General features: G+C 42.4%; 1 protein-coding gene across 1 annotated transcript in view; it reads left to right on the forward strand.

Moving 5' to 3' along the window:
• The first annotated feature begins 1042 nt into the window (after positions 1–1042).
• Positions 1043–14431, forward strand: part of hcn4 (hyperpolarization activated cyclic nucleotide-gated potassium channel 4) — a 103096-nt gene continuing 89707 nt past the window's right edge. The window contains exon 1 of the mRNA XM_072694953.1: positions 1043–1947. Within this exon, the coding sequence (XP_072551054.1) occupies positions 1265–1947 (683 nt within the window). The 5' untranslated portion in view covers positions 1043–1264. The remainder of the gene's footprint in view (positions 1948–14431) is intronic.

Raw genomic sequence — 14431 nt, forward strand, 5'->3', positions numbered from 1 at the left:
ATTCATTTCTTTTATTAATTTGGACACAATGTGAGAACAGTTGACAGTTTCCACCGTGGACAAGATGGAGACACAAGGTTTTTGCGCAACGACAACGATGTGATGGAGACCCTCAAAAATATTGCTATAAATATCGTATTTACTAGATGAGATCACATGAACTTTTTGAGATCACTTTTTCAATATTCTGACAGAGTCTGACAAAAATGTCATGCTTTATTTGACCAATAAAAATGATCCAAATCGTTTTACGGAAGTTTTTCATTTTCTTCATCTGTAAAAGTTGCTTTTCGGAGATATTAACATCAATAATACTGTGATTTTTTTTTTTTTAATTAGAGCTAAAACCTTGAGTCTAGTACACAGTTCTGGACGAAAACGCTTGCTTCGGAGCACTTTAGCTGTAATAAAAGCAAAGACCGTTTCATATATTTTGTGTTTAAGAATATTTTTTATGTAATTTTCTCTCTCAGCGGTTTGATTTTGGACCTCTGTCCACGCTGGCAGCCAATTAACACTTCACCAACCGAGGGGTTTATTGTAATCCGTTTTAAAATGTGTGCGTAAAGTGTTTGGCGATGTGAAAACGCGCTCATTGGGAAGACTGGGGGAATACAATCTGTAAGGTGATTGGAAACAGGTGGGCGGGGCCTTCGTAGCGCCCTCGCTCCTATGGCAACGCGGTAAATCAGCATCCTCATGAATATTCATGACGCCTGGAGACGCCTCAGCACCGTGGACGGCTGGCTGCGCTGCGTTGTTGTGGCTTGGACAGCCGATAGGGATTTTTTTAGGGGTAGGTTTTTTAAGGGGGTGGGTGGGGGTGGCTCACTCTCCGTGACCTCGGCGCGTCTCCTCCTCGGTCCTGTCGTGCTGGTGAGGTGGCTCTGCGAGCAGCTTTTCTGGTCTATGACTTTGCATGGTGCTTAATGGAGCTGTGCAACACGGTGCCTTGCAACAGCAGCAGCAGCAGCAGCAGCAGGAGGAGGAGGAGTGGCGAGGTGAAGCGGAGCCCAGGGGCAGAGCTGCGCGGCAGGGCAGGGGCTGTTTAGACCTGACAGGTAGGCAGATGCTGGAGGTGCTGCTGACGGTGGAGGTGCATGTAGCGCACCGCTTTGCCACGGTGTCATGCGCGTCAGTGAGAGGCTAGGGAGCGCTAGCTACTGGGGGGCTTCGTGTGGCCACTGACCAACATCAGCAGTTCACAAACACAGTGGTGGTGCCGCGAGTTTGTCATTGAAACCGACCGCGTTTGGATGTCCTGATGGACAGGTTGCACTCGTCCATGCGCAAAAGGCTCTACAGTTTGCCCCAGCACATCGGCCACAGAGCTTCGATCATGGGGGACGGCGAAGACGGAGACAAGGACGCGCGCAGGAAGAGCCTGCGGATGAAGGCGCTGCCCTCGCCCGGCGCCGCGGAGCCAAGGAGCGCGGACGCCGCCGTGGCCGAGACGGACGTGGGGAGGGCGGCCAAGGCGAGCTCCAATGGGGACTGCCGGCGCTTCCGCGGTAGCCTCTCGTCTCTGGCCGGCCGCCACGTCCACGAGCCCGAGCCGTCGGCCGAGGAGAAGCGCCTCATCTCGGAGACAGATGCCAGCAGCCCCAGCGAGGAGAGCAGCCCCCCCGGGCCGAGCGGAGGGGCGCCAGGGGGCGCAGGCGCGGGAGGCTCCGTGGCAGGGGCAGGCGCCGGAGCTGCTGGAGGAGCTGGAGCTGAGCAGCAACAGCAGCCTGCCTTCGTCAAGCTGGATGGCATCGAGCACATCTTAGCGGACGATGAGAGGTTTTACCAGGCGGGCTTCATGCACAGGCAGTTCGGAGCCATGCTCCAGCCGGGGGTCAACAAGTTCTCCCTGAGGATGTTCGGCAGCGAGAAGGCGGTGGAGCGCGAGCAGGAGAGGGTGAAGTCTGCTGGCTTCTGGATCATTCACCCCTACAGTGACTTCAGGTAATTTTAGGGTAGAGAGAGTAACAACAGTGTGCCCACAGGGTAGATACGTTAACATATACATGCGTTTTAAGGTCCCCATCAATGCAGTGTCATTTATCATCACCTAAGCACCTGAGTTCATCTAGGTATATCAACAAGGTACCTATACACACACTCACTCACATAAACACTCACACACATATATGTATATGTCATGTGTGTTTACGTTTATTTACACTTACTATATTCACTTAATTCATCTTCAGAGAGTTAGAGGCCAAAGTTAGAGGCTATATTAAATTAAACGCCAAAAGGTGATCACTAATAAAATATTCATTATTTTTTAGTTCATGTTGGACAAAGCTAGCTGTTTATTATTCTCCGAAAGCAGTAGTGATGAAAGAGGCCTGCAACTGTGCTGGGAATCATAATCATGCATACCTACATGCGCACACACACACACATATATATATATATAGTGTGTGTGTTGTATTAATATAAGCACAAAATGGTGCTTTTCCAAAGGTAAGAACAGATGCACATACACATGCACACATATGATGCCTACAAGGATGAAGGGGTAAACCTTTCTCTACTCAGAGGCAAATATGTTTATATCTGATGTCAGTGGATGTGGAAACAGCCATGTGATGAATATCATCTGACACTGACGCAGACATCATGAAATTATTCTGGAAATGCAGGCAGTCAGGAGAGATAGGTGCAGAGCAGGCCCAGTGCCGAACAGACCCCGTACTGATAACGCTTCCCAAATCCGACACTTCGTAATTGTGCTGCACAAACGTAAGGAAACAACAACAAAACAACTGTATTTCATCTCCTTCCTAAATACACATTTAATAATGCTGTTAATGTTCCTGGTGAAAGCTCACAGGCAGTGGACGTGTGTTGCAGTTTGAATTTTGCATGAAACCCACTCACTCTCACTCCTTCCTAATGAAGTTGTGTCCTTGAGGATGACATTGACTCCATACATTTGGTGTGTAGTGCCCAGATGCTCTTCAGTGTTGGCTCATATGTACACGCGCTTGAGGCTACATGTTTAATAGCGTGAGCGGTGGGGGAATTTGGGCCGGTTCCAGTGCTGCTGGAAAAAATCATTGCCCTAGAAATATCCTTTTGACAGTGTCTGGGCATAATGTGATTGCTTTAACAGTACTGATATTACATGGCAAGGGGCATTTATTTTAGTCTGATCCTTTATGAGCAAATTGTTGGCTGTTTAACTTGTAGTTAAAAACTGATCGAAAGAATCAGCATATCTATCTCTATTATATTCTATCTATAATCTAAACGTATTTGACATTTTCCTTTATTTCTAAGCTTTAGGGTGAATTTAAAGCATAGCTAGAGCGCCGTTCTGCTCTTCTGGAGTCCAGTAGATCATGGGAAAGCATCCGAAATATCAACTTTGCAAGAGGATGAAGAAACTCCCTTATAACTTAAAAGATTTAATTCCCGATCATTTTACAGTATTTTTTATTGATCAATTTTTGACACAAGGACAGCTAACAGACTGAAAAATTGTCAATAAGCCAAAAACAGGGCGCTGAGTGGCCCAGCCGTCTAATGTTCCACCACTATGGCAAGTTTGAAGCTCGAGCCATGCTGCTTTACCATCAGTGGCTGGAGTCTGAGAGAGCACAACTGACCATGCACTCTATGGGTGGGTTGATGCCACTGTTTCCCACATCACTCTTAAAGCACAGGCGTCTGTTAGCTAGTGTGGTGGAGCTGGGGACCGGCGGTAGTTCGAATGGAGGCGGTGGTTGGCTTTAAATGCATCCGAGGAGATGTGTTAAGTCCTTACCCTCCCAGTTTCCCCAAAAATACAAATAAAAAAACACAAAAGCTGCAAGAATGGAGATACAAGTGTGGCAGCAATGAAATACATCATCAAATATCACTTTGAAATATCGTCCCAATCTAAACAGCAAATCATCACACATCCAGGATAAATTGTAGCGTGGACCCCTCCTCCATATACAACTGCATTTACCACTTCTTACACCAAGGTCAAACACTGGGAGAAGTAAACCAGAAGTAAAGGCCGCTGTCGCATCCTCAAAGAAGTAACCACTGAAAAGTGAGCAGTCGTCCAACCTTTACTCAAGCTTCTGAAACACACAGTCGTCTCTAAGTTGAGTGTTGGGATCTGGGTGACGGATGCGTAATTAGTATTCATGTACATAAAAAGCGGCTCCACTTTTGCTCGGCTCTTCTGCTCGTTGACTCAGTGATTAAGAGAGCTGCAATTAAAATCTTCCCTCTCGCCCTGTCCGCATGTGGCGAATTATCTGTATCACTATAATTTAGTCATTTGCTTGATGCCTTTACCCTTTACGCAGGTCATAGCGTCGCAGACTTTGCGCTCAGCGTAGCTTCTGCTCAGCCACAATGCTGCTCTAATGAGCCGCACTGCACTCCAGCTCTCCTGGCTGATGGCACAGCACAGGTCGGACACACCGCCACTTCATACCAAGCGGTAATAAGAGCAATTGAAATGTCAAAACAGTGCAAACGGGGTTCTCCGCTCCAGCTTCATGGAATTCAGTGTGAAATCTTGTGAACTGTGTTGAAGACTTTTGGTTAGGTCATTAACACCTTAAACTCTAAAGACCCTTCAGCGGGTCTAGACTTTACCCTTTCATTCTCATAACAACAGAAAGTGCAGAGTAGTGTCATAAGTACAGAATCATTTATAGTAGTTTCTTAATAATGAGTGCACCTGCATCACACCGTCATTATGGAAAATAATTTTGATGCATTTCCATGTGCTTAGAAATGAAAAACACTGTCAACAAAAACCTTGTATCTTCACGGTTGTCGTTTTTTACTTTTTTAACAGACTTTGAATCTGGTAGATTCCACTGGAAAAATATCAAGTTGTAAAGTTGCCATTTTTGAGATCTGGCAAAAGTTTTTGTGACAGTAATGAACACCTAGCCCCCTGTTTTAGGTGGTAGTAACTTCAGGCTCCTGCAGATGACGTTGTATAAGGACAATCAGGCTGTAAATACCTGCAGAGTGTGCGATGGGATTGGGAAGAGGTCCTACAGTGCAGTGAATGTCTCGTCTGATGTGTGGAAAATGGGTCACAAAGCAGATGTTAATGATTGGCAAAAAGGAGTGACTGCATGTGGGCGTGTCAAAGGCCATAGTGTAAAAGGAGTAGCTGAATTTGATGGACAGGGGCCGCTGGCGGGTTTCATGGCTTGCATTAACAATATCGTTTTCACCCATATGACTGCACGCATCAATACACATGCGAATTCAGCTTCTTCATTGGACGTCTACATGTGTAGTAAAGGACTTTGGTGGACATCATTTAATGATTGTTGTAAAAAAAAAAGGTGACCTTGGTGGCCTTTCCTCTCAAACTGGCATCCACATTTTGATCAGAAATGTACATTATGTATATAGTAACATAACATGTCTTTTTATTGGTCATTTTTAGTCAGACCAGGCTGGCCCAACACTGGATATCGTGAGGTCTCATGTCAGGCGGTGCTCACTGGGGGTACTCAAGCCTGTTCAATTTTATAATTACATCGATTTAGTATTGTGTCCTTGTTGTAACTTAGATTGGTTGAAATGTACATTGGGCACATTTATTAATTACAGAATTCAATAACTACCCATTGGCTTCTTTTATAAGTGCATATAAGTGCTTTATACTAAGCCCAGAGTTCAGGAGATAGTAGTACATTTCTTTCTCTTTTCATAGATTCTCATTCCTTACCATCCGCTTTGATCCACTGTCATGAACTCCAGCAACACAGATCCCTTACAGCTGACTGCATATAGGCACGATTATCTTCACGAACTGAGACATCTGCTGAAGGTTTTATTTTTTGGTGAATCTGACAGAGATATTAAAGATTTAATGAAGTGATTGCACAGCCAGAGCAATGCCTCTGCGTGTGAAATATCAAAAGATATTGCATGTTGTCGAAACTGTTGATGTGGAAGGGGCATGAAAAGTACAATAACAAAAAGGAAAGGTGAATAACAGGGGAGAGAAGCTGGCATTATTTGAAATAGTTCCTCTCCTAATGGTGAGCCAATGGGAGCTGCACATAAAGAGAACTGGAGGGATCCAGCAATATTGTCTTATGTTAAGTATTGTATAATCTGAAGCGGGGACGGGAGCATCTTCTGAGGGAAAAGAGGGATTATAAATGGCATCATAATCCAGTCTATAGACTTTTTTTCCAGAACTACGGCCCGGCCAAGTGGTTTCCTCCAGTTCTGCTTATTTGCAAACTAGCGAATCCCTCTGGGAAACAACTCAGCCAGCAGATCCTCAGGCAAGTCTTTTGGGCTTATATGAACACATATATATATACGTATACATTGAATTCTTTTTTTTTGCAATGAGTACATATGGTGTATATATATATATATATATATATATATATATAAACAAACAGTGTTTAGTTAATATTGGAAATAATCACCCTTGGCTCAATTGACTCCAGCGAGACTATTGGGTGACAAACAAGTGTTCATTGCAGAGGTCAGTTGCAGACTGGTCAATCGTGGCATGCTGAGTGCTCTGTACCACTTGCGTCGAGTTTGAATCAGAGTCGTTAATTTCCTCTGGCATCAGTTTCCCATGGGGCACCATTGTCATGACGTTAGGAGGTCCTCAACGGTACACCTTCACTATGGTGAACCTAGAACATCCCACAAAGTTAGTGGTTTCTGGGGCACTCCCTTCGCCCACTGTTACAGTCCTGTCAGAATACCATGACCACCCCTGGTTTGGAATGAATTCAGCCTGGGATGTCACAGATGACATGTGACATCCACCAAGTTTGAGACAATTCAAACTTGCGAGTCTGAAAGGATGTCGAGCTGATTAAGAAGCTCTAGACCTCAACCTCACTGAATGTGTTTGTGATGACTTGAATGATGCAAGCAGAGTTCTCCAACTTGTAACATTGAAAAATCTCCTGGAGAAATACAGAAAGCAAGTATCTTGAAAAGGATAGAAGCTGTTTATAAAGTGAAGAGTTGCATGAACATGTCTGAGGAACTGCCTGTTAACGAAAATTGGAAAATTGTTGCAAAACTGGAAGACCTGGAACTGCAAAAGGACATGCACTCTGGCTCAGCCAGCTTGCTCGTTTTGCTTACTTCTGTTTCTCTCATTGCTTGGTCAAACAGCCAATTAGAGAATTCTCTCTCCCCACTGGCCTCAGCTCCGTCAGCTGGATAGGCACTGACAGGGGTTGTCTAGCTCCAACATTGCAGGTCACACCACAAAAATACATTCAGTGGTCAGCCACAGATGCTCAACACCGGTCTGACAGCCAACAGCCAGCTTGTAATGTCAAAACCCTCGGAGACCCACCACTAAGCAAGAACCAGAGGGAAAGGTATATAGACCAGGGTGCTCCTAATACACACTTTAGGTACTAAACCTTCAAGAGCCTTAAGAATAATGGTGTGATTGGAAACCCTCTGGACATTTCTGTGCTGTACTGTATTTAATTCCCCAGCAAAAGCTTCAAAAGGAGTGTGTTTCCATTAAAGCTTTTTAGTAAAGGCACCATTAAGCCTTTTCTCTCGGCAGCAAAGCAGGCCTGAGAGTCCAATCAGAAAAAGGTTAAGCCCGGTCTTCTGAGTCTGCCAGTCACTTCTGCTCTTACAGCCAGGAGTAAGTCTCTCTGCTTCTCTTTCCTTCCCCACTATCAACATTGCTCACATCTTCTCCCTCTCTCTCTCTCTCTCTCTCTCTCTCTCTCTCTCTCTCTCTCTCTCTGTCTCTTCCTTTCTCACCCTTTCTCTCTTTCTCTCTCTCTCTCTCTCTCTCTCTCTCTCTCTATTACTCACTCTTACTCTTTTAGAAACTCTTTTTTCCACTAGGCTTTTATTCATCTCGCATAACCAGCCAAGTCTCCCAAAAGGGACTTACCTCTGCATTAAAAAAAAAAAAAAAAACAGAACAGAAAGAGAATGCGCGAGAGCAAAAAAAAGAAAGAGTCATCCCTCCGCAGGTTTATTTCTCTCCCTCTTTTTCTTCCCTGGCTCCAGCGGAATACATTAAAGTGAAGTAGAACAGATTTAGAATACAGAATGCACATTAGGATTTTACGTTTTTCTGCCATTAGATGCACACACTCACACACACACACACACACACACACACACACACACACACTCACACAGTCAGAAGGGAGAGAGAACCTTGATTCTTGCATTCGTACCTGCAAAACGATAATGTTTTGGCGGATGTTCTTTTGCATAGGTTCCTTTATCTGTCCTTGGCGTGGTTAGTGAATACTGAAATGCAGTTTGCCGTCTGTGTAGAGGTGAATCTATAAAGCCGTGATAAGATTGTTCTGCTGATGGCATATCAAAGCTATACAGATACACAGAATGAATTAAAAAAGGTCTATTCATGTTGTTTTCCTTTATTTTGTGTTAGAACTTCTGGTGCAGATCTTTTGATATAGGTTACAACTACAGTCATGATATACATACGATATACTACGCTCAGCTAGAGGAAGGCCTAATAATTAGAGGAAGAGGAGAATTTTACTTGAACAACATCATACTGAACACAACACAAAAAGGTTAGAGTGTTGTGGAGCACCATATAACTTCACCCACCGCCTTCCAAAGAAGAGGACCTTAGCGTCTTCCCTGACACCCTTTTACAAGCACCCGATGCATCTGCTTAACCGGAGCTTCATTACTGAGTTATCCCTTCACAAAATGGTAAGAGCAGACGTACAGAGTTTGGGTGGATGTTTTAAGGTAATAAAAAAAAAATTAAACATACAGTTTAAGTGTCATGCTTCTATATAACATCATTGCCTTAAAGAAAGAACCATCTTCTAAAGAGTGTAGTTTACTCTACAAAACTTTGACAGAGTAGACCTATGTATGCATGGATTCATGCAGTGTGTTTTCATGTAATTGTCTAGTACAGATTTTCTGTCTGGCGGTAATTTTCAGCTCTGGTCGTGCGCACTGCAGAGGTTCATGATGTCTCTGTCCTCACACCCGTTATTCAAATCAACAGCTCATCATCAAGTCCTTCGAGAGCTCTAGCTGTTAGAGCAGAGAAAACACACATCTGTGCAGCAGACCCCCCCGCTCCCCCCCTCCTATCCCAGACTGCTTCCTTACCTTCACTAAAGCCTGGTGGATGATATGGACATATAAATGCCATTAAAAGAATGGCACTTGATACTTGAAGACATTTCCACAAAACAGATTGTCTCCAGCATGCAAAAACTGCTTCTTTTTTACATGTTTTAAATTGTTTTACATCATTTGAACCTACCAGTATATATTTTTATACTGTGTCAAACTTGTAGGACGAATGGACCAATAGCGATGCTCCAGAATGACTTTACATTGACCTAAGAAGGTTATTTTCTCTGTAAAGTTGCCATTTTGGCAAATTTTTGTGTGGCAGCGATGATATGTATCAAAGAATTTCAGTGTTCTGAAATTTGCAAAGCAAACAAAAAGCACCAACATAACAGTAGTGCCACATTTTAGACCAACCATGTGGGTGGTTGGTGTGGCGCAACAGATAAATCTGCCAGTAAGCTATTACACCATGTGGGAGATGGAGGGTTTGATTCCCAGTCTGGGTGACTGTGCTGTGCTACACTAATAAGACTCCTAACACTACATTGGCCTACATCTGTAATACGAGTAACCTTGTAAGTCGCTCAGGATAAGAGCGTCAGCTAAATGCTGTAAAAGTAAATGTAAAACCAGCTGGGAAACTAAATGAGTACAAAATAGTTCAAAACAAATGAATTAGATAGTGGTAGAACTGCTTGTTTATTATAACCTGGTTGTTGTTATTTACAAGCTTTACATTTACAAGCTTTACATTTACGGCATTTAGCTGACGCTCTTATCCAGAGCAACTTACAAGGTTACCTGTATTACAGAGGTGGGTCAGTGTAGTGTTAGGAGTCTTGCCCAAGGACTCTTATTGGTGTAGCGCAGCATATTCACCCAGACCGGGAATCGAACCCCAGTCTCCCACGTGGTGTGGTAGCTCAGTGGCAGGTAGTGGTGTTATCTGTTGTGCCACACCAACCACCAAGCTTTATAGCTGCTCTAAATATGTCCACATCCAGCAATAAGATAATGTGACAATAGCCTGACATCCAGTCAGCTAGGTGTTGCTGTAGTTGATTTTTTGTCATTTACAAGTTCTATAATTGGTCTAAATATGTCCTCATGCTATACTTAGAGTAAGATTATTGTCACATATTTTATTTTATTTTTTGCGATAACGATAATCGCCCACTCCTAGCCTAGAGTGCCCTAAAAAAACATTGGGATCTCTTTCTGTGGTCTTCTTCATACCAGGCTTTAAACAATGCCTGCCTGCTCTCAGCTGCTCTTGTACTTTGAAGCTGATGTACTGTACACAAACACATGCACGCACACTTGACTTGTAGATCAAATGACAGTGTGTGATCCTCTCACCAGGTTTTGATTACAGTTGATTGTTGGGTGCATTACTCTATTGATTTGTTTGGGTCCAGTGGACCTGCGCTCGTGCTGTCTGCTGATGCATTTGAAAGTAAAAGTCTCATCTGTCTGACCTCAGTCTACCTGCTTCTGGCTGGGCCGTATTTAGGCATTCTGAGTTCCTAGGCTATTTCGGACCCTCATCCACACCCCATTATATTTACCATTGGCAGAGTTATGCTGCAGTAATGATTGAATTAATGGCATAGAAGGTTTCAAAAGATCTGAGATTTTTTAGAGTTGCAATTTCGTGATGGAACTTCAACATGGTGGCACTAGAACAAGAGTTATTAATAGTGTGTTTTAAGCTGCGTGTGTGTGATCTTCTATTTGTGTGGGATATTGCGAAATACAAAGTGATACTTAGATACTTAGTTTGAAAGATTAAAGTCATGGTCTACAAGATTTCTGATCAAACAGTGGCCTTTCATGTTAATTTCCATCCCTATTTTAACTGAATTAGCTTATAGCCTCCTTCTGTTTAGATCTATCTAAAATAAATGAAGCAGTAACTAAGCAGCTTTGTAGTTCCAGTGGTGTAAAAGCTTTTAAGAGCATTTTTTACAGACTCATACAGCCAATAGACAAGTACTCTGATGCCATGTTATGTCCTCATTGTTTGTCATGAAATGAAAATGAGGTACTAAGCAGGACATATGCACAAGTTTAAAGGGTTTTAAAAAACACATAAAACACTAAAAACTGACCTTCAGAGAAGATCCCAGACCAGACAAAGTGCACTCTTAAAAAAAAGGTGCTTCAAATTGTTGTTTGAGCGAAGCCAAAGAAGGACCCCTTTTGGTTTTCCAAAAGAATCATGCTTGCATTGGGGATATGAGTGTAAGAAACATTTACAGCAAGTGAGAGGCTTGAAAAGCCTCTAAAAGATCCTGTACTCACACACACCACGCATCTCTAGTACAAGCATGGTTCTTTAAGGAATCAAAAGTGGTTCTTCTAAGAGTAGCACCTTTATTTTTAAGATTGTAGCACTGAAACCATAAGCAGAATGCAGTACTCCCCCGGTAAAAGAGTGTCTCTGTGGTTGTGTTGTTTTTAACCAGCAATAATCGAAGAGCTTAATACGTGACGGGTCTGTATTTCCCAAATGATTGTGGCAGCATGGCCGAAAATGGCAGAACATAGACAAACAGCTGTTAAAAAGCCACACTAACACGTTTTACAAGCCCCTGTCTGGAGGAAAAGCATCAGAAACGCAGTCAAAACACCATAACTACAGATATTCCATTTGGCTTTCATGTTCCACTGTTGAGTAGTTTTACACTGCTGACCCTAAACTGCTCTGTTGCCTTCAGAAAATGTGCCTTACCGCTGCAGGTTGTAAATAATGTCCATTTGTGAGACCCAGAGGGAAACAACCGTAACAGCAGCTGGCTAGTCACGGCTAATGCTTAGGAAGTCATGCATGCAAGTCAGAAAGATAGTCCCCCTTTAATCTCAGCGGACAAATCCCCATCAACATAAGCGTATTTTCCGCTGCTTTACCATTGTTTCATTCGTAATTATGTCCATGGGCCCCCTGGAGGCCCTGGGCTCCAGCTTCTAATGCCCATCGTCCATTAATATGGACTTGACTTCTGTGTAGCTGTATCTGCCGCATGTTCATTAGATATTGCTGCTGTTGGCACAAAACTTTGTATCTCCAAAATTGCAAAATTAATTTTTATTGGACGTTAATGAGGTTTGAAAGAGCCTTCTATCAGATGTAATAATCCTGGGAATTTAATAGGCTAATTACTATAAGTCCATTCATCATAAAATACTCACATTCTTACAATCTTGTTCACAGTTGTTTGTAACCAGGGATGGAGCTTGTAAACCTCCTGTATTCGTAATTAAAGGTCAGCTCAAAATGCAAAAACACAGGTTAGCGTGAATGAATCAATTATCAATAATTATATGGCTAAAAGATCCTATTTAAATGGTAACAACAATATTCCATGAGTATCTTATGATATATTAATCTAATATTATATTTATCTTTCAATATATGTGACACATATGCCAGCTTATTTGAAACTGGCCATTGAATGTATATTTCAGTTGTATATCAACATATATAAACATACATGTAGCACATACACTGATCAGCCATTACATTAACACCAGTGACAGTGAAAAACTTTGATTGTCTTCATCTACAGTGGCTGTAATCTGTCAAAGATTGGGATCTACATATTAGGCAGCAAGAGAACAGTCAGTTCTTGAAGGTGTTGAGTTAAAAGCAGTCATTGTCACCTAAGGCTTCATGGAGGCCCCACCTCACAACTTACAGGACCTAAAGGATCTGTGGCTAATGTCTTGGTGCCAGATACTACAGGATACCTTTTGGAGGACTTGTGGAGCCCATGCCTTGAATGCTTAGATCTGCTGTAGTGGCACAAAGGAACCTATTCAGTATTAGTATTAATGTTATTGGTGATTGGTATGTATTTAAATTGTCACTGTCACTCAAAATCTCCAAAATGACAACCTTATAAAAACATTCTGAACCTTCACATTTACTACATACATATATGTATTTACACACCAATTAAAAATATATTTATGTTCCATGTATTATGCATATGTGTCCAAAATATGATACTTGGACATGCAATACATACAATATTTGCCCAATCCTGTATGTGCATGTATAGGCATATATCAGATTTCCCTTTGGGAATTCACAGTAACTAGCCACCAGCACAGATGTAATGTACTGTATATCTTGAAAGAAAATCATTTAACAGAAGTCATTCCTGTGTCCCCACCCTTCTCTCCCTGTGCCTCAACTTTTTTTATTGTAATTTACCAAAGGTAAAGCACAGGATTACGGCATGGCGAGGATGCACTGAAAGTGGGGTAATAAAAAAAAAAAAAAGGCTGTCGTGTCCATCCACCAATATTAGGAGCAGACATCAGAGGAGATTATTACAACACAATTTATTTAATGGAGGAGGGATGGGGAGGTGATAGAGGGATGGAGAGAGAGAGTGCATGGATGGAGGGATGGGGCAGCAGAGTGATTGAAATAATGCCGGCTGAGTGACCTAGGCACACTTATGTGAATGGTAGAAAGCAGGACACCTGCAAACGCTGTCTGTTCAGGAAATTGATGTGGGTGTGCCGCTGTCCTTTTTTATCTGTGCGTGTGTGTGTGTGTCTATGTGTGTCTATGTGGATCGGAGAGTTTGTATCTGTAAGCTTTTCCATGTATTTTATTAGACGTACAGGTGTTGTTGTGTCAGAGGAGGTGTGACAGAGGCGTCCCATGGTTGGGGGGTGTGTACGGGGGGTGTGTTTGGCGTCACACACACGTTGATCCGTCTGCGCGATTGCATTGATTGATATGACATTTGAATTTTAATAACGGGAACAGTCGGCCTCAGCCACTCAGCTTCGTCCAGCGTGAGTGTGTATGTTTTCATCTGAAGTGTGTTTTCAATAGCAGGCTGGGACTGCATTGTCTGCTCTGCTCCCTTTTCACTGTCCTTCGCCATATCAATTTATAATCTGTCCAGGAGGACACGCAGCCAAGCCCCTTCTCCATTTTAGACTCTATTTTTGTTTCCTTTCAACACTTTTTAGCATGAGGTGTGTGTATGTGTGTGTATATGCATGTGTGTTGTTTTTATCAATTTTCAGGACAAACCAGAGTTATTAAAAAACACAAATATTTAATAGAATTTATTTTTAATATTGTGTAATATTATTTTTTATATATTAGTTTAGTTTAGTTTAATTAGATTATGGTTTTATATATATATATATATATATATATATATATATATATATATATATATATATATATATATATATATATATATATATATGAGAGAGAGAGAGAGAGCACAGCTTGGTTCCAGATTTCTCTTGGTTGCCCCCAGCCAGCATGTAGATTTGTTCAATTCCATCACCAGCTCACCTGATTTAACATTATTAAGCACAGATTTACCAAACC

This window comes from Salminus brasiliensis, chromosome 13, assembly GCF_030463535.1.
Source record: "Salminus brasiliensis chromosome 13, fSalBra1.hap2, whole genome shotgun sequence".
NCBI lineage: Eukaryota > Metazoa > Chordata > Actinopteri > Characiformes > Bryconidae > Salminus > Salminus brasiliensis.